Source organism: Paramormyrops kingsleyae, chromosome 1 (genome assembly GCF_048594095.1).
Source record: "Paramormyrops kingsleyae isolate MSU_618 chromosome 1, PKINGS_0.4, whole genome shotgun sequence".
NCBI lineage: Eukaryota > Metazoa > Chordata > Actinopteri > Osteoglossiformes > Mormyridae > Paramormyrops > Paramormyrops kingsleyae.
Genome location: NC_132797.1, coordinates 60,471,615 through 60,494,664, shown reverse-complemented (window position 1 = coordinate 60,494,664; position 23,050 = coordinate 60,471,615). Strand labels below are relative to the sequence as shown.

At 40.3% G+C, this 23,050-nt stretch overlaps 1 protein-coding gene across 2 annotated transcripts; it reads right to left on the bottom strand.

The window, feature by feature from the left end:
• Window positions 1-598: 598 nt before the first annotated feature.
• On the bottom strand, window positions 599-22,808 carry LOC140592724 (calcitonin gene-related peptide type 1 receptor-like). Of its 2 annotated transcripts, XM_072716942.1 has the most exons (14): window positions 18,162-22,808; window positions 16,512-16,577; window positions 15,814-15,912; window positions 10,824-10,977; window positions 10,170-10,280; window positions 9,838-9,950; window positions 9,630-9,721; window positions 9,349-9,472; window positions 9,104-9,257; window positions 8,962-9,022; window positions 5,322-5,388; window positions 4,703-4,921; window positions 4,299-4,340; window positions 599-3,624 (listed from the first exon to the last, which is right to left on the bottom strand). In XM_072716942.1, the coding sequence occupies exons 2-14, from the start codon at window positions 16,524-16,526 to the stop codon at window positions 3,406-3,408; spliced, it is 1,470 nt and encodes a 489-aa protein (XP_072573043.1). In that variant the 5' UTR covers window positions 16,527-16,577; window positions 18,162-22,808; the 3' UTR covers window positions 599-3,405. The 2 variants fall into 2 exon arrangements, with proteins under 2 accessions (XP_072573043.1, XP_072573052.1); XM_072716951.1 differs by lacking the exon at window positions 16,512-16,577.
• Between the last annotated feature and the right edge of the window lie 242 nt (window positions 22,809-23,050).

Below are 23,050 nucleotides of genomic sequence, written 5' to 3'. Positions count from 1 at the left end.
GTATGATTGTGTGGCCACTTTTTATTTGTTTAGATGAGTAACACAAACTTCTTCCAAATGGCTCCTCATTCATTCTTGCAAAGTCTGCAGGACTAGTGTGACTGGATGGAGATCTGGAGCTGGTACAATCATCCAGCACGGGAAAATAGCTCCAAAATTTATATCCTTCCAGGAGTTCCAAGTCAGAATTTAATGATTACCTTAAAATTTTCTCTGATGTCTGAGGTAGCTGGCTATAAATTTAATTTCTGTATAGGTAACGGGAAGGTTGTACATAGCCACTACATTTATAACATCTCAGCCACAAGCCTGGTTATCAGGATAAAAAAGGAGAAATAGGTGAAATGTAAATAGAATGTTAACAGGATATGTATGTAGTGGGCTAGCTTTGAATGCCTGCCAACATGTCACCTCAATATAGTAGAATAAGGGTAAGTTTCTGTCTGCTGGCTGTATGTCTAATAAGCATGAACTTTAATTAACTGGGCTGTGCCACTCAGCTATTCAGGCAGAAACTCAAATGGAATGATAGCAAGTGCTGGAAATATGTGATCAAATGTGTTTGTTTTTTCTTAATGAATACAGATCAGACTTATCGTGTTTTCAGATAATGGTTTATAATTGTATAATAAAACAGAGATCATCATAGCAACATCAGCTAAGTTCAATGGAGAAAAAAAAACCTGTGTGTGTTTATCATTACATTTATACAGCAGAAAAGGACCAGCAGGGGGTCCAATTTAAAAGTGAAATACAGTACAATACTTATGATGCACATGCACAGTCCTCACCACACAGCCTCTGTCATCATGTGAAGAGTCACACTTCAGCGGGGGACAGACCGATAATCCCATGGTTACGATGTGCTGTGGAAGCTGTCACCGCATGCAGCAGTCCTTGGAATACTGATACTCTGCACATGCTGTAGTGGTGATTCTATGTCCAAGTGAACTGCATATGAGTGAGGATTACATGCAGAATATACATTTATGATTGTGTTATATTTTTTTGTCAGTCATGTTAACATTCTACAGCCAGAAGGAAACTTCCCAAATGAAAGACCCCAACCAATTCCACATCTCCAATCGGCTGTGACCACAGTGGGTGATATGATTAACTGCTGTTGGCTTTTATGCGATTACACTCAAGTTCAAACTCAGTGGAGACCTGGAGCCAGAAGTCTGCACCATAATAGCTTTAAGACTCATTGTTCTTTAAAAAGAAAAAGTGCACTGGCGCCTGGTGTCACGTGTGATCAAAGATACACGCTGATGTGCACTCTGGTAGGTCTGTGTTTATCGGTACATACAATATGACATATTAGGTATAAATACATACATGTAATGCAAAAACACAAACAACCTTTGACCTTTACAACTATATTTACAACTTCTGAATGTGGCCAGGGTTCTTTCCAGCAATCTGACTTAAAAAAAAAATAAGTTAAAACAACTTGTTCGGTCTTTTATGTTCTGAAAACCACTAATGGAAAATTAATAATGGAAATAAATCCTGTATAGATGCCAGAAGCGTACAATGTTCCCTTAACACAGCTGGGCCACACAAGAAAGGCAATTGGCATAATGCATGGAGCTGGACTTCCTATGAATGGTTCTATGAGCAAAACCCAGTGTGGAAGCTAAAAGCCACAGTCAGCACCATACTGTGTATTACAGGGGTACTAGCATGGACCATTGTAGCAGGAGCATTGATATTCAATGATTTTCAAACTGTATTGTCCTTTCATGATAATGTGAAGGTATATGTTTTACCATACAGTCAATTAAATGTAACACAATAATTGCACAAAACATAATCAGTGTAATAATGGCACTTTCTAATAAGCGGCTATAAATGTGCAAGAATGAATAGCTTGACTGGCTAAAGCACTATAAAGCTTATCACCATAATCAGCCGATCGCTTGGTTAACTGAAGCTGATGCTTAAGGATCCTCCAATTTACATTCTGAGCAGTGAGCAGGTGTCCTGTACAGACAGCCATATGCCGTTAAACCCCTGTACCTTCGCATTATTAACTTTTTACTGAAGAAATATAATTCCGTATATAGCTGAATGAGCAGACTATGTAAAATATTAATTTATTAAGGAAATTTCACAAGTTTACTAACTTTAAAATTATATGATGAGGTCATATATTCAGGTACAGAGATGCAAATGTCCTTTGAGTACAATGTTATAAACACAAAAGTTTTTTCCAAAACTGATATAAACTGTGGTTCACCATAAGGGAACCATTGGACTATTAGTATTTAAACATCTTCATGTTTGAGACAGCATGAAATAAATCAAATCACAACGTAAAACTCAATCAAGTTAATCTTTCCAAATCTGTTCTGTTCCATTTGGGTTGCGTCAATGCAGAACCCATCCCAGATGTCAGGAGGGCTGCCAACACTCTGTCGCTCGCTGCCAGAAACCAAACCCACAAGGGTAGTTAAGAGCATAAGTCCTACACACGAGATGTAAAGATACGCAGCAGTAACTCTACCAACTCCTTACCACTGAAAAGTGACCTACTGACTTTATCATACAACACAGGACCATGTAGCTAAAATTAATGCTAATGATCTTATCCCCACTATCACGAAGAGGCTTCTTAGGAATTAATTTTTCTCTTATTTAAATGAATTGTAATCAAGGGTATGATTATCTGCATTTCCTGAGAATTTCTGAAGACTAACAAGTGAATTATATGCATGTTATCACTGGAAAATCAAATGTCATGAATGGGGTCAGCTCCTAGCTGTTGATGGTTAACACTCAGAATTTTTGCCTCCTTGGAACAATCTTCAACAACAAAAGACCCAGTAGTCAAGAGAGACATTGCAGGTAAAAAGGAAGAAAATGACCAGGTACAAGCTTGATGGACTCACTGCAACAGTGAACATGCCTCTTATGGAATGGCTGGGTCACCCAATCAGATTCTCCATCTAAAGACCACGACTGTGAAGAAAAGAGAGCTGTGGATGATGTGGTGAAGAGAAGGCATTGAGTTTGATGGCACGAGTACAGAAGACCAGGGGCAATTTGTCAAGGTGCATCAGCGTATATCCAAGTGCTTCCACTCTGTCCTCGACGCGCACACACACACTGACAGTTCATAGTGGCTACAAATAAGGTGCTGCCAGTCCTGAAAATTGTACTGATGTCTTTTTAAATACATATTTGGATAGGGATGAAGAAGGGTGCCAGGACACACATTCTATTTTGGGAAAAGCAGAGGAACAGATCCCAGTGTTTAGTAATTCATACTGATTGGCAAGCCCACTATTTTCATGTTAGTATCTTGTATGATGTACTTCATTTTTAGTATGAGGATAACAGCTCTCTAGTATTTGGTTTTCCACTGTATCTAGTCTTCAATAATGGCTGTGAGGTGATCCTTCAGGCAAAGGGGCTCTCTGGTTTGAATATGCTGGTCTCAGTGTCATGGCAGCCCTTGCCATTAAAGTGTTCCGTGAGGCTTTCGATGCTGTAGCAGCCGGGCACATCGGTGATGCTGGAGGCTGTGTAGGATGCTGAGCGCAGGGCATCTGGGTGAGCCAAGGGTGTACCGAACTGAATGCGATACTGGTTCCAGTGTCTTCTCAGAACCCCTTGCACCTGTAGACAATATTGCAGCTGCATCACCTCAATGGAAGAATACTTTCAATACCACCACCCATTTGCAGTGTTGTGCCAGTTCATTCATGACTTTTTAAATTCAGTCTAGTTCAAGCTGTATTGCACAACAGTAAAATCCAGTTATAACAGACTTCAAGGGACCTGGCAAAACAGTCGGTTATATCCAAAGTCCGTTATATCCAGAGTTGCTGTATGCCCAGAACACAAAACCATTTACTCATGCCACACCCCAGCAGACACACTTGTGGTATAGATTATTATATTGTACATGTAGTAATCCAACTTTACCTGACCAGATGCGTGACTATTAATAATCCCGACTACGTATCTGCACTGGATATCACCGGCACGCCACGCGCCTTGTAGGTGGAGCCTGCATGTACGTTATAGCTGAACAACACTACAGCTAAAAGCGGCCCTGGGGACCAAATTGTTTGTCCGTTATATGCAAGTCCGCTATATCCAATGCTTTTTCTGCATGTTTTTAAAGGTGCACGGCCGGGACCAGCGGACCTTGTCCGTTATAGACGATATTCCGTTATAAGTGAGTCCAATATAACATGACTTTACTGTACCTATATATTGTGACCCCAAAGCTTGTGCCATGTATAGTAGTTTGTATATTTGGGAGAAGAAAGTATCTTGAACCTTACCTCCCCATTAAAGAAACAGAATATGGTGGCCACCAGCAGCCCCTGAAAGTAAATAAAAGACCAAATGATAGAAGGAAGATAAACACTACATGTGGCTTAGTAAAGTGTTATGATGACCCTTCATTGAAATTGCATTCAACAACTGCAACATGAATACTGCCAGGAAGAAAAATAACTTGACCAGCATCAGTCTTTATCAATCAGTCAATACCCAGTACTGTGCAAAGGGTCCCATTTAATTACTTTGCAAAATGGGTGCCCATTTAAAAATATGTATATAAAATGTGATTGCTCTGACAGAAGGACAACTTAGAAATGATCTATAGAAAATCTGAAAGATGGTATGCATATTTAGACTTGGATTTCATTTGTAAAGGTCATGACTTACTGAAGGTGACCCCCACCTGGTAATGTATCAGGATGTGCATAATATAATCGTAGACTTCAGATGCCACATGACTATGGGGCTTGTATGGCCACAGCACAAACTGGATCCCCAGGAGCGGCACCAGAATCAGTGTGGCCCGTACAGCCTTCATGTATAGGCTAGTCTCCGTCTGATGGGTCACCTTGAGCTTGGTGATCAGAACACGGATGATGTTGAGCAAAAAGAAGAGGTTAACCTGTGGAGAGCAGGATCAAGATCATGGTAAGACACGGATCTGAGGGAACCCCAGAGTGATCCAATAATCAGAGGATCCACTCTAGCCTCTAACAATGTGTAAGTAATAGCCAATAGCAGTAATTAATGTAATGTAATTAATTGCAAGTTACAACCCACTTATGGCTGCTGAGTTCTAGTTAAAAGCTAATTAACTAATCTTACACCCCTAAAACATCAAAAACAAGGACATTTTCTCTAATGAAATATGTTGACGATATCCAAAATTCAGTAAAAAATATTGGCCCACCCACTATAGTCACACCAACTAACTTAATCCCTGAGAAAGAGAATAGAGAAATTGGTTAGTACATCCGATTTGAATAAAAGCAAAGATACAGATACAAGTGGAGTATTCCTACCAATAAAGCTGCCACAATAGGGCCATGGATGATGTACAGCAGTGATGTATTAGAGCTGATCCAACAACTGTGGGGTGGAGAACCAATATTAGCATTTGGAGTTTACATAGTTGATGTTTTGTTCCCTTTCTCTATTGAAATGTGCATGAATGCATGTATATAGCAGTGGCTTTGTAGCTTCATATGAAAGCCTTTGGTGCCCTCGGCATCTAACAGCAAATATCTATCTCCACAGGTCTGAATGCAGATCGCAGCTGCTGAACTTACATTCTATATAAAAGACACCCATAAACATTTATTTTGCAATACAAGGCATACTTTATTATCCAAGTATAAATTTGCTTATTCATGGGGTCTTTAAATTTAGCAGTAAAGTGACCACCCTTCCTAAGTGCCTGCTCTCCTTTAGGATGTTAGACAGTACATCAGTAACTAAACTTTCCCAAAGTGAACACTGTAAACTAACAAGCGGTAGTGTCCAAATAGGGCTGTTGTGATCACGTAACGATGTAATCGTGATCATATGGTGCATGCGTAATAGTCACCAGGGGCCGGTAGCACAAAACAACTTAAGTTTTCCCCTTAAGACACTTAAAGGTTTAATTTCTCCTTAGCTAAGGGATTTATTTAAGGGTGTTGCACAGAACCCCTTAAAAAGTTTCCTTAGTTAAGGAAAAACATTAAGGGATTTACAACATTGAAAGACGTTTTACAGCAGTAAAATTGTCCCGTTTCCATGGAGACAGTTCATCTGCTTGCACTCGCGCCTGCTTTTGATACCCGTTATCGCCTCACAAAGTTACTAAAAAAGTAAAAAAAAGTAAAAAAAAAAAAAAAAAAAAAATAGGAGAAAAGACAAGAAAGCCAAATTGGTCAGAGGAGGAAAAGATTATACTTTTGGAGGAATACAATAAAAGAAAGAACATATTAAAAAGTAAATTTGATCAGCAAATAACAGCAAACAGAAAACAACGAACGTGGGAGGAAACTGCAATGAAAATTAATTCAAGAAGTCTGCATTGTGCTACAATGTTAGTTATTTTATGTTCATGATTGCAAACTAACTGAACATTGATTTTTTTCTGTTAATAAATTGATCTTCATATTGTACTGGAGCTTGAATCCTGATGTGGGTCCCATCTATGATCTATCACCCTGCACACTCTTGGGAAGCCGGCTACATTAAAGAAGTGTGTTGCTATTTCATCCTCTCCTTGTTTAGAGGGGAATTTCAGCACGGTGTTCAACAGACGGGCAATGGCGTTTGAAATTCGGTGAATGACAGGGCACACCGTTGACTTGTGGACATGAAATACATCGCCTATTACAGCCTGGAACGAGCCCGTAGCATAAAGCCGCAGAGCAATCATTAATTGCAATGCAGCTGGGAGAGCACAGCTTCGGACTGTGCAGTGATCCAACTGAAGACGATTGGACAAATCATAAATTGACTGCCGGTCAAATTTATAAAGCAAAATCAAATTGTATCTAAGGGGTTATCCCGGTCGCGGAAAACTCTTTTTGGGATGCGTTCATTTTCGTTATTTATTATCATAAACTTGGCCATGTTGCAGTTAATGTACGGTTAGAGGTACCTTAATTTTTTTCTCTTAGTTTGGTTGCCAAGGTCTTATCGTTAAGGGATTCCTTAAGTATAAGACCAAGATTAGGAGAAAAACTTAAATACTTAAGAGAAAATTTTAAGGAGACTTAAGGGTGTTTTGTGCAACCAACTTTATTTTAAGGAGACCTTAACTCGGACTTTAAGGAAAGTCTTAAGGTGTTTTGTGCAACTGGCCCCAGGGCTTTAGATGACTAGTGAAACATTTGTCCGGACGCCGGCTTTTCAGTACTTTACAGACATTTACTTATGCCCACAATTTGGTAAGCAGATTACTAATGTGCCTAAGATATTAATGGGATGCATATTGTGACACCCAAAAGTCAGTAGTCTGTATAAATTCAGCGCATCCTTATGCTCATTAAATTCAGTTGCTGGAGCACACCATGCCATTGTTTTAGTAAATCTTGGAAGCAATAAACAATAAGTGCCACATGACATACACTCACCTAAAGGATTATTAGGAACACCATACTAACACGGTGTTTGACCCCCTTTCGCCTTCAGAACTGCCTTAATTCTACATGGCATTGATTCAACAAGGTGCTGAAAGCATTCTTTAGAAATATTGGCCCATATTGATAGGATAGCATCTTGCAGTTGATGGAGATTTGTGGGATGCACATCCAGGGCACGAAGCTCCCGTTCCACCACATCCCAAAGATGCTCTATTGGGTTGAGATCTGGTGACTGTGGGGGTCATTGTAGTACAGTGAACTCATTGTCATGTTCAAGAAACCAATTTGAAATGATTCGAGCTTTGTGACATGGTGCATTATCCTGCTGGAAGTAGCCATCAGAGGATGGGTACATGGTGGTCATAAAGGGATGGACATGGTCAGAAACAATGCTCAGGTAGGCCATGGCATTTAAACGATGCCCAATTGGCACTAAGGGGCCTAAAGTGTGCCAAGAAAACATCCCCCACACCATTACACCACCACCACCAGCCTGCACAGTGGTATCAAGGCATGATGGATCCATGTTCTCATTCTGTTTACGCCAAATTCTGACTCTACCATTTGAATGTCTCAACAGAAATCGAGACTCATCAGACCAGGCAACATTTTTCCAGTCTTCAACTGTCCAATTTTGGTGAGCTCGTGCAAATTGTAGCCTCTTTTTCCTATTTGTAGTGGAGATGAGTGGTACCCGGTGGGGTCTTCTGCTGTTGTAGCCCATCCGCCTCAAGGTTGTGCGTGTTTTGGCTTCACAAATGCTTTGCTGCATACCTCGGTTGTAACGAGTGGTTATTTCAGTCAAAGTTGCTCTTCTATCAGCTTGAATCAGTCGGCCCATTCTCCTCTGACCTCTAGCATCAACAAGGCATTTTCGCCCACAGTACTGCCGCATACTGGATGTTTTTCCCTTTGCACACCATTCTTTGTAAATCCTAGAAATGGTTGTGTGTGAAAATCCCAGTAACTGAGCAGATTGTGAAATACTCAGACCGGCCCATCTGGCACCAACAATCATGCCACGCTCAAAATTGCTTAAATCACCTTTCTTTCCCATTCTGACATTCAGTTTGGAGTTCAGGAGATTGTCTTGACCAGGACCACACCCCTAAATGCATTGAAGCAACTGCCATGTGATTGGTTGATTAGATAATTGCATTAATGAGAAATTGAACAGGTGTTCCTAATAATCCTTTAGGTGAGTTTATACATGAATGAATATACCCTATATCGTGGATATCCAAGATAAAAAGACAATGGTAGTGTGTTGGAACTTTTTGCAGTTTCAAGTCCGGCATGTTTATTAAACATAAGAATACACTGAATTTATGCAGATCACTAACTTTTAGGTGTCACAATACGCATCTCATTAATATTTTAGGCACACTACTAAACTGCTTACTAGTCTGTGGGCATATGTAAACGTCCGTATAGTACAGAAAAGCCAGCGTCCGTACAAATGTTTCACCCGTCACCTGAAGCCCTGGTGATGATTGCGCATGCACCATATAATCACGATTACATTGTGACGTGATCACAACAGCCCTAGTCCCAAACTTACTTATCATTGTGGTAGTAACTGCGGGCTACTGCGTAGATCAGGGCTGGTATCAGTGGGAATCCTGGGGGAGGAATTCAAATTTTTGTCAAACTGGTTTCAGTCTGAATCAAATCCTTTCAGCAGCAGCACGGCCTAAACATACCCCATCCCAGCAGATAGTACCACATCAGGTGCTGTTTCTCAGCAAACACCGCCACCACAATGAGAGTGTGCAAGTAGATCCCCTCACACAGCATCCAGAAGTAGTTACAGCCGAACAGGTAGAGATGGATCAGCATGGACAGCCTGCAGCTGGTCTGATGCGATAGAAAAGTAGACATGAGCCAGTTAAGGCCAGCTAGCAGTTGTCCCATCAATGCCGCTACATCACACCTAGATCGTACTTACTGGGTTTTGCTGCACCACCTCATTGTTCTTGGTGGAAGTCATTAACCAGATTGAGGCAATGGAATTCAATACGAAGGAGAAGAAGAGGTTCTTGTGCAGAGTAATCCTTTGGCAACTTAAACTCCTGCATAGAATAAACACGCAAGATTCAAGTGAAATCAACATTCAAAATGAAGTGTGCATGCTTTTTTTTGTACAGTCTACACAAACTTTTCAGCCATCATACAGTATAAACAAGATTCGCATTATGAAAATCTTTTCTGAATTAGTTATTTACTTACTTGAAGTGGAAAAAGATCCCAAGTGAAATAAACAAAGATATAAGTGACAATCCATCACCAATCAGGGCCAAGTATAACAAATTCATCGCAGTCTGCAAAACAAATAGTCTGGATCACACAGCATCCATTATAGCACTCACTTGTTTCATTTTTGTGTTACTCTTATGTTATCTTGTAACTGTGGTGGAGAGGTTGTTATTTAACGTACTATTCCTCCTTCAATGATAGTTTTTCTACAGCTGGTGTAGTTGGTCCAGGTTCTATTACTTTCAGGATGTATGAACCAATAGCCACTCTCTGTGCAAATCTTTGTCACCATTTCTGTAATGAAATACAAAGTATGCAATCAGTAAACAGGAACGCCCAGATATATTATGGTCAATTTTTCTTCTTTATGTTGTACTCCTATCATAAATCATCTAGTGTTGTAGGGTCATGTGATCTTTCCTACCTGCATTTTATATCCAAGGGGGCCCTGTCTGATTAACTTTCACACTCATTGAAATTGATAAAGTGGTTAAGAAAAGCAGATGTCATCACCTGTAAGGTCAAAGTTGTCAAAGTAGTCGGGGCAGAACTGATCAGAGGTGATGCCGGCTTCGGTGTCGTCCCAGCATAGCCAGCCATCCCAGGTGCGGTTACACATGGACCCTGTTTGGAGAGCAATGATATGGAGGCTGCTGTGCTCACCATCTCTGTCATCAAGTCACTCTGGCTCTCTGTTCTACCGTGCAATTAGTTTACTACTCACCTCCTCAGGTGAAGCAATAGTACCGGAGAGAGTATGCATTACATTTCTGAAACTCTACTCAGCTCAAGTCAAATGTACTTTTTTGGCATGGCTTACTAAAATCAGGACATTGAGGAACATTGTTCTTAAACAATGTTTCTCTGCACTTATCAGTGATCTTCCTAACTTGACACTGGATCCTTTAACAACCTCGAAGTAATGCTACTTTGCTCCTAATACACAAGGTCAGCCATTGTAGCAAGTGATTCTGAGGTTGTCTACTGTTGTATGGTGAAAAGGAACATTGGTCAACACCCACTTTGTTCACCTGACTGAGAATGAGTTCTACTTTCTGATGACAAGTCAGCAGGACTACCAAACTTAATATGATTCCTGAGCCTTTAAATGATGCTATGAAATTGCGACCTTCTCCACTTAAAATAAGTTGGTTTAAACTGCATTACCTTCTCGTGTTCGGTTGACATCCTTCATGATCCTCTGGTAGCACTCAAACTGAGCATTCATGATTCTGTATCTGGTGATTTCCTTGTACATGTGCTCCTGCGGGTTTTCTTCTGTTGTATTCGTGTTCTCCCATGAATTGGCTAAGACGGAAAGCTGTGAGGGGAGAAAGATAGGCCTGAAGGTTTTGATTTTACAAAACACAAAAAATACATATTTGTGGATAATTAAATATTGGTGGATCATAGCACATATTTGTAGATTGTCTTCTGTGGATTACAAATAATAAAATCCAATAAAAACTCCCATACAAGTCCCACATCCCATGTGGTGGCATGTAACCTTGCAAATCTGTCATCCAAATGATGAAAAAATGTTGCTCTAAACGGTGTATTTTGCGACACCATGAAAAAAATGAGAGCATAACATGAAACAATAGATGTTATTAATTTAGTCCCTTAGTCAGAACGACTAATGTAAAATGCAAGTGGTCAGAAAATCAGCTAGGGTCTGTCAGGCTCTATCACAATAACCATTTCAGTAATAACTTTTAAAGGACTATGCATTTCATTTGCATGAAATTTTCTGCAGCAGATAGGCTGCATGCAGGCATTGCCACCATCAGATTAGGCCATCCTAGTTTCTATGAAAACATAGAAAACGGACTGCAGCAGCTGAAAGCATGCTGACAGTTGGTTCAGAATGCTGCATTCAATGTTGCTTATTTTAGTGAGGCTCAGTAAGACACTGAGTGAGTTTAATGTTATACTCTTCCTTTCCATCAATCCCTCTTCTAACCACTGAATCTGAGCCAGTCCCAGGTATGCCCTGGACAGGATGCCAGTCCATCACAGGATGTGCACACAATCATATCCTGTGGGCAATTTAGAGATTATGTTTAGCCTAACTGTGGGGAAAAAAAATCAGAGTACCTTCCCACAACCCACATGCCACAGAGGAGACAGAAGTCGAGCTTGGGTTTTGCAATATGACCAAAATCTCATATCCCGATACATGTCATCTTATATCCCGATAATATCATAACAGCTGCACCTCGTATTTAAGGATTTATTCTACAGGTCAGCTGCAGTTGGAATTGGACAAAAATCTGCAAATAAAAAGGAGCGATGTCACAAATGTAATGCACAAATCGCTCCGTATTTTTGTGAATACGATAAAATACATATTTGTGGATATTGATGTACTTATTACACAGATCAGCTGTGGTATGCAGAGCCTGTAAGAGGACTGGGTGGCAAAATATTTTTTAGAATAGTTTTTTGAAATAGTTCTCTCATAATAGTTTGCTTTCCCACACAATACTTTTCAGTAACTAATAATTGAACTATACCCATTTAAAGTTCAAAAGATATAATTAATGGACTAATAAGTATAAACATAAATAATACAGTGGTACCTTGGTTTACGAGCATAATTCGTTCCGGAAACATGCTTGTAATCCAAAGCACTCGTATATCAAAGTGAATTTTCCCATTAGAAATATTGGAAACTCATATGATCCGCTCCACAACTCAAAAATATTCATATACAAATTATTAATACAAAATATAAAGTAAAAATACATAAAACAAATTAACCTGTGGTTTACCTTTGAAAAGAATCGTGGATGGTGTGAGGGAGACGAGAGAGGAGAAGAGGAGGGTTATTTTGTAGGACGACTTTCACTATAATTAACGGAATTACTGCTATCTGTTGGCTCACTGGAATCTTTTTCTGTTTGTGCGACTAACAAGGAACCCATCCAATGACAGCCTCTTTTGCCTTCTTTTCGATTTCACAAAAATGTGGACATTGCATTGTCGTTAAACAGATTCATCGCTCGCACTGCTACGCCCTTATTCAGTTGGTGCTTTTCTACTAAATTTTGACTATACGAGTGAGGCATGCCGACTGAGACCGAGCATGGGAGACGATTACCCACAATTCCGGAGCGTGAGAAAGTGAATAACCATTGGTTCAGTTGTGATGACGCATGCGCTTCCTGTTTTGATGCCGAGCGCACGTAAAAACAAGAAAAACAAGGAGCGCATGTGTGCCATATGATTTTTGATGATACTTGGCCCTCGTAAACCAGGACTTGCTCGGTTTCCAAGTCAAAATTTATTACAAATTTTTGCTCATCTTGCGGAACACTCATAAACCGCGTTACTCGTAATCCGAGGTTCCACTGTACAGACATTTCCAGTTGTGTGCTTTAAGCATTTAACTATGGGGGACAGTGCACACTATGTAATTTTCATACGTGTTTTTAAATGCATTTATTAATAACTGAACTGTATCCATTCACCACCAGTGACTGTAAACAAGACAGCTGGGTCATTGAAGGTGAAGTGCACACACAAACATTGAAATATTAATTAAAATATGCCCATAAAGAAATCTGGAAAACTAAGGGGTGTTGCTTGATTTTGCTGAAAGATCTTATAGCCGGAAAACTGAATATAAAGTTTAGCTCAGTGTCATAGTTCTTGTTTAAATCCGAACCCACTTTTGGGTATACCTCCCTGGTATTCTCACTTGATGATGTATGTGAGGATATGCAAATCTATACTGAAATATTCCACAAAGCAGGTTCAAGTTTAAACCATAACTCCAAAACCCCAATAAAGTTAACTTTATAGTCAGTTTTCTGGCTGTAATATCTTTTTGTAATTTTTGTAATATATTTCAAAAGTTTGTGTGTGCACTTCATGTTCAGCAGCCCAGCTGGCCAGCTTAAAGTCCCTGGCGATGAATGGACACAGGGCAATAATTAATAAATATGCATAAACTCATAATATTAAAGTTACATGGTGTACACTGTCCCCCATAGTTTAATGCTTAAAGCACACTTTACAGGACATGTCTATATTATTTAGGTTTATCCATGCCATCACGTTTGCAGCAAATAGCAAGTGGGCAATTGTAGTGGGATTGCAAAACTATTGTGAGTGAACACAAACTTTTTTAAAAAATATTTTCCCACCCAGACCTCTTAAGTGCTCCATAGTGGTATGAACTGGACAAAAATCCAAAACACGTTTCACATGTAAAAATTGCTCTCTATTTTTGTGGATATGATTTTACAAAACACAAAAAAATACATATTTGTGGATAATTAAATATTGGTGGATCATAGCACATATTTGTAGATTGTCTTCTGTGGATTACAAATAGTAAAATCCAATAAAAACTCCCATACAAGTCCCACATCCCATGTGGTGGCATGTAACCTTGCAAATCTGTCATCCAAATGATGAAAAAATGTTGCTCTAAACGGTGTATTTTGCGACACCATGAAAAAAATGAGAGCATAACATGAAACAATAGATGTTATTAATTTAGTCCCTTAGTCAGAACGACTAATGTAAAATGCAAGTGGTCAGAAAATCAGCTAGGATCTGTCAGGCTCTATCACAATAACCATTTCAGTAATAACTTTTAAAGGACTATGCATTTCATTTGCTTACTCTCAACAAACAAACGTGTTTTTTAAATTGAAATTTACACTTAGGAGAGTGTGGAAGTTTAAATTACTGAATGTTCTGTGTGTGGTTAATGGTATGCAAGTGCAAAGAGTAGGGCCATGTGACAAGAATGAGGTACAACCACTGGTCATAACCTGAACACTATCTGTGGTTGTAATAAAAGGGAAGCCATCCCAAACAGTGTAACCTGAGGTCAGGGTCATAACCCGAACACAGTCTGTGGTGGTAAGAAGCCATCCTAAAGGGTGTAAGCGGCAATTAGTGTCGCTAACAATCATGACCTGAACAGTGTCTGTGGTCATAAGAAAAGAGAAGCCACCCCAAAAGGGTGTAAGCAGCAATCAGTATCACTAATGGTCATAACCTGAACACTGTCTATGGTCGTAAGAAATGAGAAGCCACCTCAAAAGATGTGACCAGCGCTTAGCGTTGATAATGGTCATAACGTGAACACTGTCTGAGCAAAGGGCTGTAACTATAACTGCAGATACCAAACAGTCCACCAACATAATACGGAGACATCTTTTTTAAATTACATCCCTCTGCGTAAATGCTGTACATTGTACAGTATAAATCCTGGTGAACATTATGTGTGTAAACGCAAGTGTTCCTCAGCATGTTCACTGTCATTGGTTACCAGGGGTCAAACCCATATACATATAATGAATCTATTCACAGCTGTCTAGTTGGCTCCTTTACTTCTCATTTTCCAATAATGAAAATAAACTGTAGTAAACCGTGACTGATGTTTCAATATCAGATCCTTTGAGCACTTACAGAAACAGTTGACAATGTATCCTTAGTGTGACCACCAATTATAAATAATGGATGGATCGTTTTGAGACCTTGTGTACAAATCTGACGTAAAAACTGATGCAAGTGCTGTATGGTCACACAGGTCAACATCTGCTCGACGGCTTCCCCTGGTATTAGTAAAGATTCTGCTGTGCGCATCCAAAACCAATCAATCAAATGCTGGTGCACTCCATTCTCATTTTATTCATCCTAAAAACATCGCATTGTTTGTTTTTATGTCTTTCATTCACATCCTAATAATAACTACAGATATGATCTAAAAAAAAAACTGAGAAAATCAAAGTGAAACATTAAGGACTCCAAAGCCCGAGTAAAGAAATGTTGAAATTATAACTGCAATCCTGAAATATAGCCAGGATACAGATCAGAAATCACCACCCAACCAATAAAACAGCCCAGCCAGAAAATTAAGTGGGTAAGGAATATCATTAGTAATTTTGTTCTCTCTACTAGAGTTTAATGCAATTTTCCTATTTTATTGTCTTCAGAAAATGTTTTTTTAACCAACACTAGTATAGGCATCAATACATCAATTTTGTGTTTAAAAAGAAAAAAAATTGAAACAATTGTATGATACACTACAAAATTAGATTTATATAAGTCTGAATAAAAAGTTTATTTTTCAGAGACAGGAAGACAAAACATGGCCTTCCAATAAAGTCCATTAGGAATTATGAGAGGATCTTACCAGACTGATGGAAAACAGGCTGAGGGACAGGGCTAGACGGCGTTGATCCATCTTCATTGCTGGCCTGTCTGAGAATCCTTCGTTAAGCAGCCTACTGATCTGCAAAGGAGCAGCACAGGCACAGTCAGCATGACTGGTTTGCCAAGTGAACACTGATAATCCCTCCCAGGGAACCGAGAAGCCCCGTCTTCCCACGTTCACTCAGACAGCCTGGCAACCGCTCTGTGTTTCAGCTCCGCTTAGCCTAGAACAATCGACACTGACAGACAGACTGAGACACAAGCACTATAAAGCCAAGCTCAAACTTAAACACAATTTTGATTTTTCTTTTTTGGTGAACTTGACATGAAAACTGGGTGCCGTGAATTTTGCACATTTGTCTTTTCAAAGATTCTGAATTTTCAGACCTTTTCTTGACTACAGCTTCAACTAGCAAAGCAGCCTGAACAGCAATAAGTAATGTGAAAACTCTTATAAAAATAAGCACCACTGAAACTTTTTTCCTATGCCAGGACTATGAACAGCAGCACAGATGAGGTAAACCTCTAGTAGAGCAAGGTGAAAAGCAAGGAGAGCTCAATGCAGTGACCCGGCTTTAATGTGATTCTTGGGTGTTGTGGTATGCTATGCAAGGCCCCAGATGCAGAAGACTGATATTGTTTGATGCAAGTATGTCATGTCATGACTATAGTCCTTACCCAATTTATCCTCATCTCATATAGCTCTGCGCTGTACTGCTTGGGATCTCAGCTGTTCTTTCTGGCCTGTAATTGAGAGGATCTGCTTATACCTACTATTCTGCTATGTGTTGTAAAAGCAACAAAAAACTGCCATACCACAGATGACAACAGAGACAGATGAGGTGGCTTAGCCCTTTATGGGGAAAGTGACCCTATATAAAATCTCTACTGCAATTAAACAAAAGGCTTTAGTTTGCAGCCACTGCATCTATTCATTTGCCCATCGGACCTCAGAAACAAACACATAGGGCCAGTGAACCCTCTACTAAAGCCAAGCAATTGCCATAAAACTGTGATGAAGACTGATATTTATACGGTGAACATAACTAGATTTTAACTGGAAATATAAATTCCACAGTCACCTCAAAGCTGAAAAATGTGGAGAGAACTAGTACTAATCTTGTAGTCATTTAAAGCTGCAAAATCCAGAGTTTTGTCAATTACCTAGTAATGCAGTTGGATGTTAGAGAAGACAAATCAGGTAAAGCGATTGACGAAGCAGCAGGACTTGAGAAATGTTAAACGATTAGGACAGAAACATGCCAATGCTTTGCTCTTCCTACACTGTGGCGGGTGTGGTTTGAACATAAAGAGCCCCAGCAGAGGCTGCTGCTCAGCTGGGCGATCAGGAAGCGGGGCCAGCAGGTGATGGTCTGTCCAGCGCATATCGCTTTGGAGCACGCCTGCAAAACGCCTGCTTGTTTTTCTCCCCTACCATCCGCCATTTAATCACCAGCAACCTCCTGCTCCCATTACTGCAGATTAAAAAAAAATCCGATTGCTCTCTACTGGGTTGAAGTGTGGGCGCACTTTGCCCAAATCGCGAATGCTTTTTATTGCTGCGTATTGAGAAGAAAACTGTAACCCCCTAAACGAACATACCCAACACGCATCGCATCTCTGTTATAATGTACAGTGTACACAAAATTGAACAACATAAAAATTATTTTTCTGTAATATTTCTGCAATATTTTTCCTTTAATATTCATCACATGCGTCATTGCGCGTTTATTCTAACTTGGTATTTAAAGGTGCATGATGAAAGATTTTCCTAGATAAGCAGCATTCTTAGTCCTCCGACATCACAGTTACGGTGCTTTACCCTACTCTCAAAATAACTTTGTACTAATTATTAAATTAAAAGTCAGAAGATCGTTGGAAGACAGGTAAGCTACCGAGTGAAATGGGCTTTAAGCCCAGAATTCATAACTTGCCTGTCGAATACTACAGCCCCAGGAAATTATGCATCCGTCGCTTTGTTTCCAAGTTAGCTTCTCTTCTCATAAAAAAATTAAACCTAATTTCTTAAGTGGCACATTTTCAGCACCCAAGTAAAACTGTTTAATAAGTTGTCTCCTAGTATTATGTGAATTTATAAATTGTAACACAAAAGAACTCTTGTTCCCTTGTATTCACATGAAAATGACACCATTCACGCTGTATGTGTAAGCTAACAACGGCCGAAGGATTTCCCAGATTTAGCACTATAAATTATAAAGGTGCTTTCCGAAAACTCAGATTAGTGCCGCCAATAAGAATTAACTTTCCCTTTTGATGCAAGGCCCTGGCAAGATATTCTGGTAGATAAAAAAGTTTAGTGCTCCTTACCTATTCGGTAATGACGATGGAATTTGACGGGCTTTTTAGGTGACCGAGGCAATCCAGAGAGCTGGAGCGCCGGCCGAAGTGCACGACGCGAACAGACTCGGTCCCGTACGGGCGGAATGCGAGCCGCCGTTACAGCGCGCTGAACGACCTACCACAGCCGCTTCCTTTGACATCAACTGCACCCCGCCCTGCGTGCGTGCGTGCGTACGCGGAGTCCGAAAACTCCGGTCTGTTCATTTACCTCACGCCGAATAATCGTGATGATTAGGTTCAGATCGGAGAAGTCGAAACTATTAGCTTGTATTATTTTGTAATACAGTTTAAATCGTGAACATGAAATTAATAGCATCACATCATTTTTACCGCTAGCACATCACAGTAGCACATCATTTTTACCGCTAAAGTAAATTTTGTTTGTAATGGTTGCTTTCCAAGAATTCCACATTTGGTGTTACCTGCTTAATGTATGTTAACTGTAAGTCGTTATTCTTTACGAACAAGTCCTGATTTTTGATATTTCGGGAACGGAGTACCTAATTACTGATGGGTCAATGCTGCCCTCATGTGCTTATTTTGTCCACTAAACACGCAGAAAATGCAGTACTCAAAGAATAATTTTAAATGTTAAGCTACAGCCAAAGTAAAAAAAAAAAAACCTTTGTAGAATGCACAAGTAACTAATATAGTCGTGGCCAACAGGTTTGAGAATGACACAAGTATTGGTTTTCACAAGTTTGCTGCTTCGGTGTTCTGTGTTGCTCACTTTTTGTCAGATGTTTCTATGCTATACTGAAGTATAATTACAAACATTTCATCAGTGTCAAAGGCTTTTATTGATAATTACATTAAGTTTATGCAGAATCAATATTTGCAGTGTTGGCCCTTTTCAAGACTTCTGCAATTCGCCCTGGCATGTTGTCAATCAACTTCTGGGCCAAATCCTAACTGATGACAGCCTATTCTTGCATAATCAATACTTGTAGTTTGTCAGAATTTTGGGGGGTTTGTTTGTCCACGTGCCCTTTGAGGATTGAACACAAGTTCTTGTTTGGTGTAACATTTCAGTTACATTTGGGAGGTCTGCAGACAGGAAATTTATAATCTCTGCACTCCACTCCAAAGGGCTGAACTTTTCCCTCAGCAGCTCAGCCTGTAACCTGGGTGTCATCTTAGATACATGTGATTTGATTGAGAGGCTTGTAAGTGCAGTATAGAAGGCATGCTTCCTACAGCTACGCCACATCGCCAAACTGCGACGATTTCTTACAATTCAAGACAGAGAAATTGATACATGCCTTAAATTTGTATACAGCAGGTTAGACTACTATAATGCTCTGTTATCTGGTACCACACACTGCACACTAAATACCTTGCAGCATATTCAGAATGCAGCAGCTCGAATTGTCACCAGGAGCAGGAAGTTTTAACACATAACTCGCATAAGGTACTTAAAGATCTAGCCTACCAGACGGAATTACTTCAATTTTACAAGCCTCATCGTACACTCATATCACAGAATGCAGGTTTCCTTGTCGTTCCACATATAAATAAAGTGAGAGTGGGCGGTAAATAGTGCCTCGCGGTATACTGGTTCATACCGAAAACCGTTTTTTATTATTGTTATGATATGACTTTTTCTTATACCGCAATACTGGCACACAGCGTTCGGAAAGTGGCGCAGCTGGAAACTGTTTAAGGGGGGACCTTTTTCACTGCTGCACTGCTAAAAATGTACCACGAAAGATCAGAAACGGAAGATATAGCTGAACCTGGAGTTGAAAATAATGAAACACTGAGGTTGTCAAAAATGGATTCTCAGATACTATAATCGATATTAAAAATAAGTATCTGGTTAGATACTCATTTTCACCATTATTGATACCAACAGTGCGGTTTTTGCCTCATTCGCCACACTTCACACAGCACCACTATAGCGCAAGCAGGCACACACACACGCACGCAGTCACGCAGCCCCTCCTCTCAAAAGCCGCTGAAAGCATTCGCGCTAGTTAACACACACATACCGAGTTGGCCGAACATGGTACAGTGGTATCTCATTTCTAGAACTCATTAGAACTCGAATTTCTTAAAAGTCGAACCAACCAGTTCGAAAAAAAAATTACCTAGAGCTCGATCTGAATCTCAGAAGTCAAACCGTGAACGCCGACCTAAGATAACTTGTATGCGTGGGGAAATGAGTCACGCAGCACGTCTCTCAGCGGAAACAAAGCATTACACTAGCTGAATACATATATTTAGACAGCAAAAATACATTTAGACAACGATAGACAGTAACTAATTATTATACATTAAAAAATAAAGATTTCTTATTCATTATTTTAATATTAATAGTAAACCATTAATACAAAATTATAATAATATTGTCCTGCCGAGTGAGGACGGAACAGAAACAAAGGCACAGACGTCAGGGTATCGGGGAATACGGTAAGGCAGGCAAAACGCAGACGGACAATACAATGACCAGACTGGGAAACAAACTGAAATGCGGACGAAATATAGAGGACTAATGACAACAACCAGAAACAGCTGATCACACGGGGATTCCACACAAGGATAACGGGGGGCGTGGCACACGGAGGGAGCGGTCTATCGGGGCAGGACACATTGTTTTTTTTTTTTTTTTTTTTAACTTTACACACTGTTTGGATACGTTTATTTTCTTTTTTTACAAATTACTGTTTTGATAAATGTGCTTAGATGTGTTTAATACAGTATATGCTCTTCTTGTTTTATCCGGTTCATTTTGTGTTTAAATGCTAAAAAAACATATTTAGGTGTAATTTTTTGGGGCTGGGAGCCAATTAATTGTTTTTCCATTATTTCTTATGGGAAAAATTTGATCAGAACTCGTACTTTTTAGGATTCGATCCGGAGTTCTGAACGGATTAAGTTCGAGTTCTGAGGTACCACTGTATATGCTGTAGCTGAAGGCACCTCGCAAGCTACTTTAGTAAAAAAAGAAAAAAAGAACGCAAAAGTGCCATTTGCAAGTATTTTGCAGATGAGTGTGGAAAGGCTAAGGATGTCGATAAGCCTCTATGCAAACAGTGCTACAAAGTTGTGGTGATGAAGTGAAGTAGCACATCAAACCTGGCGAAGCATATTAAAGACCGACATCCTGGTCTTCATGAGAAATTTCGCGAGGTCAGTAAAGCTCGCGTTCCAGCAACACTGAACTATTAAACACATCAAAAATGTTAACTTGGTCGGCGCACATAACAACAACAACAACAACAAATTTATTTTTGTATAGCGCATTATCACAACATTACATTGTCCCAAAGCGCTTTACAGCATCCCCACCCAAAGCCCCCAGTGAGTAAGCCATAGGCGTCAGTGGCAAGGAAAAACTCCCTAGAAGGAAGAAACCTTGGGAGGGACCAGACTCAAAGGGGGAGCCCATCCTCCAGGGGCCGGCAGGGAGAGTCAAATACAGTTAAATATGAAACACAAATGGGGAGCAGGGGGGAGATGACAAGCCGGTGCCACCTCTCCCTCCAATCGCCAGGCAGCCAGAAGGCATGCAGGGAGCGGGTCATACAAGGAAGATGACACAGGCAGAACGGCGAGCTGGATGCATGGACGTCATTGGTAGTGGCGACGTCACATGTTGCAGGGTGTGCTGGACATCTTGATAGATTGAGGTCTCCAGGCAGCTCCCCCCAGGAGAAGTAGGGGAAATAAATGCAATTAGTCAAAGTAAGGGAGACTATAGGCAGTGCTAAAAGGTAGTTGAGTGCAATATGAAGTGCAATGCTCCGGTAGATATGGCTATGGCAGCATAAGTAGGAGGGAGAGGCAGGTGGGAATGCAGGCATGGGGAGTCCCTGAAATGTCAGCACTCTAATCCCACAAGCAATTGTGAAGCCAGAGTGACAGCACTGTCAATTCAGTTTATCCAAAGCCAATGGCACCGATCCCCACCCAGCTCTACACCTCACACTATAGGTTTAACTGGGAGTGAGAAGCTAGCTAGAGCTAGAACTAGTGTCCCTATAAGCTAAACTAAATAGGTGTGTTTTTAGTCTAGACTTGAATATTGAGAGTGAGCCTGAAACCCACACATCTGGTGGAAGACAGCTGAGGAGCTCTATAGGAGAAAGCTCTGCAGCCTGCCGTAGCTCTTTCTACCCGAGGTACTAACAGATATCCCGCACCTTGAGATCGAAGCAAGCGTGGGGGATTGTATGTGGTCAGCAGATCACTAAGGTATTCTGGTGCAAGGCCATTCAGTGCTTTATAGGTTAACAGCAGTATTTTATAGTCAATCCGAGACTTAACTGGTAACCAGTGAAGGGAGGATAAGACTGGTGTGATGTGATCAAATTTTTTAGTATTTGTGAGAACGCTGGCTGCTGCATTTTGTACCAGCTGAAGTTTATTTAAGGAACCAGACGGGCAACCAGAAAGGAGGGCATTACAGTAGTCTAGTCTGGAAGTCACGAAGGCACGTATTATTTTTTCTGCATCACGAAGTGAGAGCATCTTACAGAGCTTGGCTATGTTTCGTAGATGATAAAACGCAGTTCTAGTAATACTTCTTATGTGAGCATCAAAACTTAGATCTGAATCTACTAGAAGACCAAGATTTCTAACCCCTGTGTTAGGTTGTGTAGGAAGGCCACTAATGCTGAGGTGGTGAAACTTATTTCTTGCAGCCTTGGGACCAATTGTGACGTTCCCGGTCCCGGAGGGGCGGGACTCGACAGGTGTAGCGACTTTGACTTCATCATCGGAGATATAAAAGGAAGTAGGATCCAAACCATGGTGCGAAGTATTGAGCCAATGTCACTATTGTGCCTTACCGAGCAGCTTCTTGTCTCTCGTCTCCCCGCTTACCTCGTGTCCGTCAGTCTTACCTTTGTCCA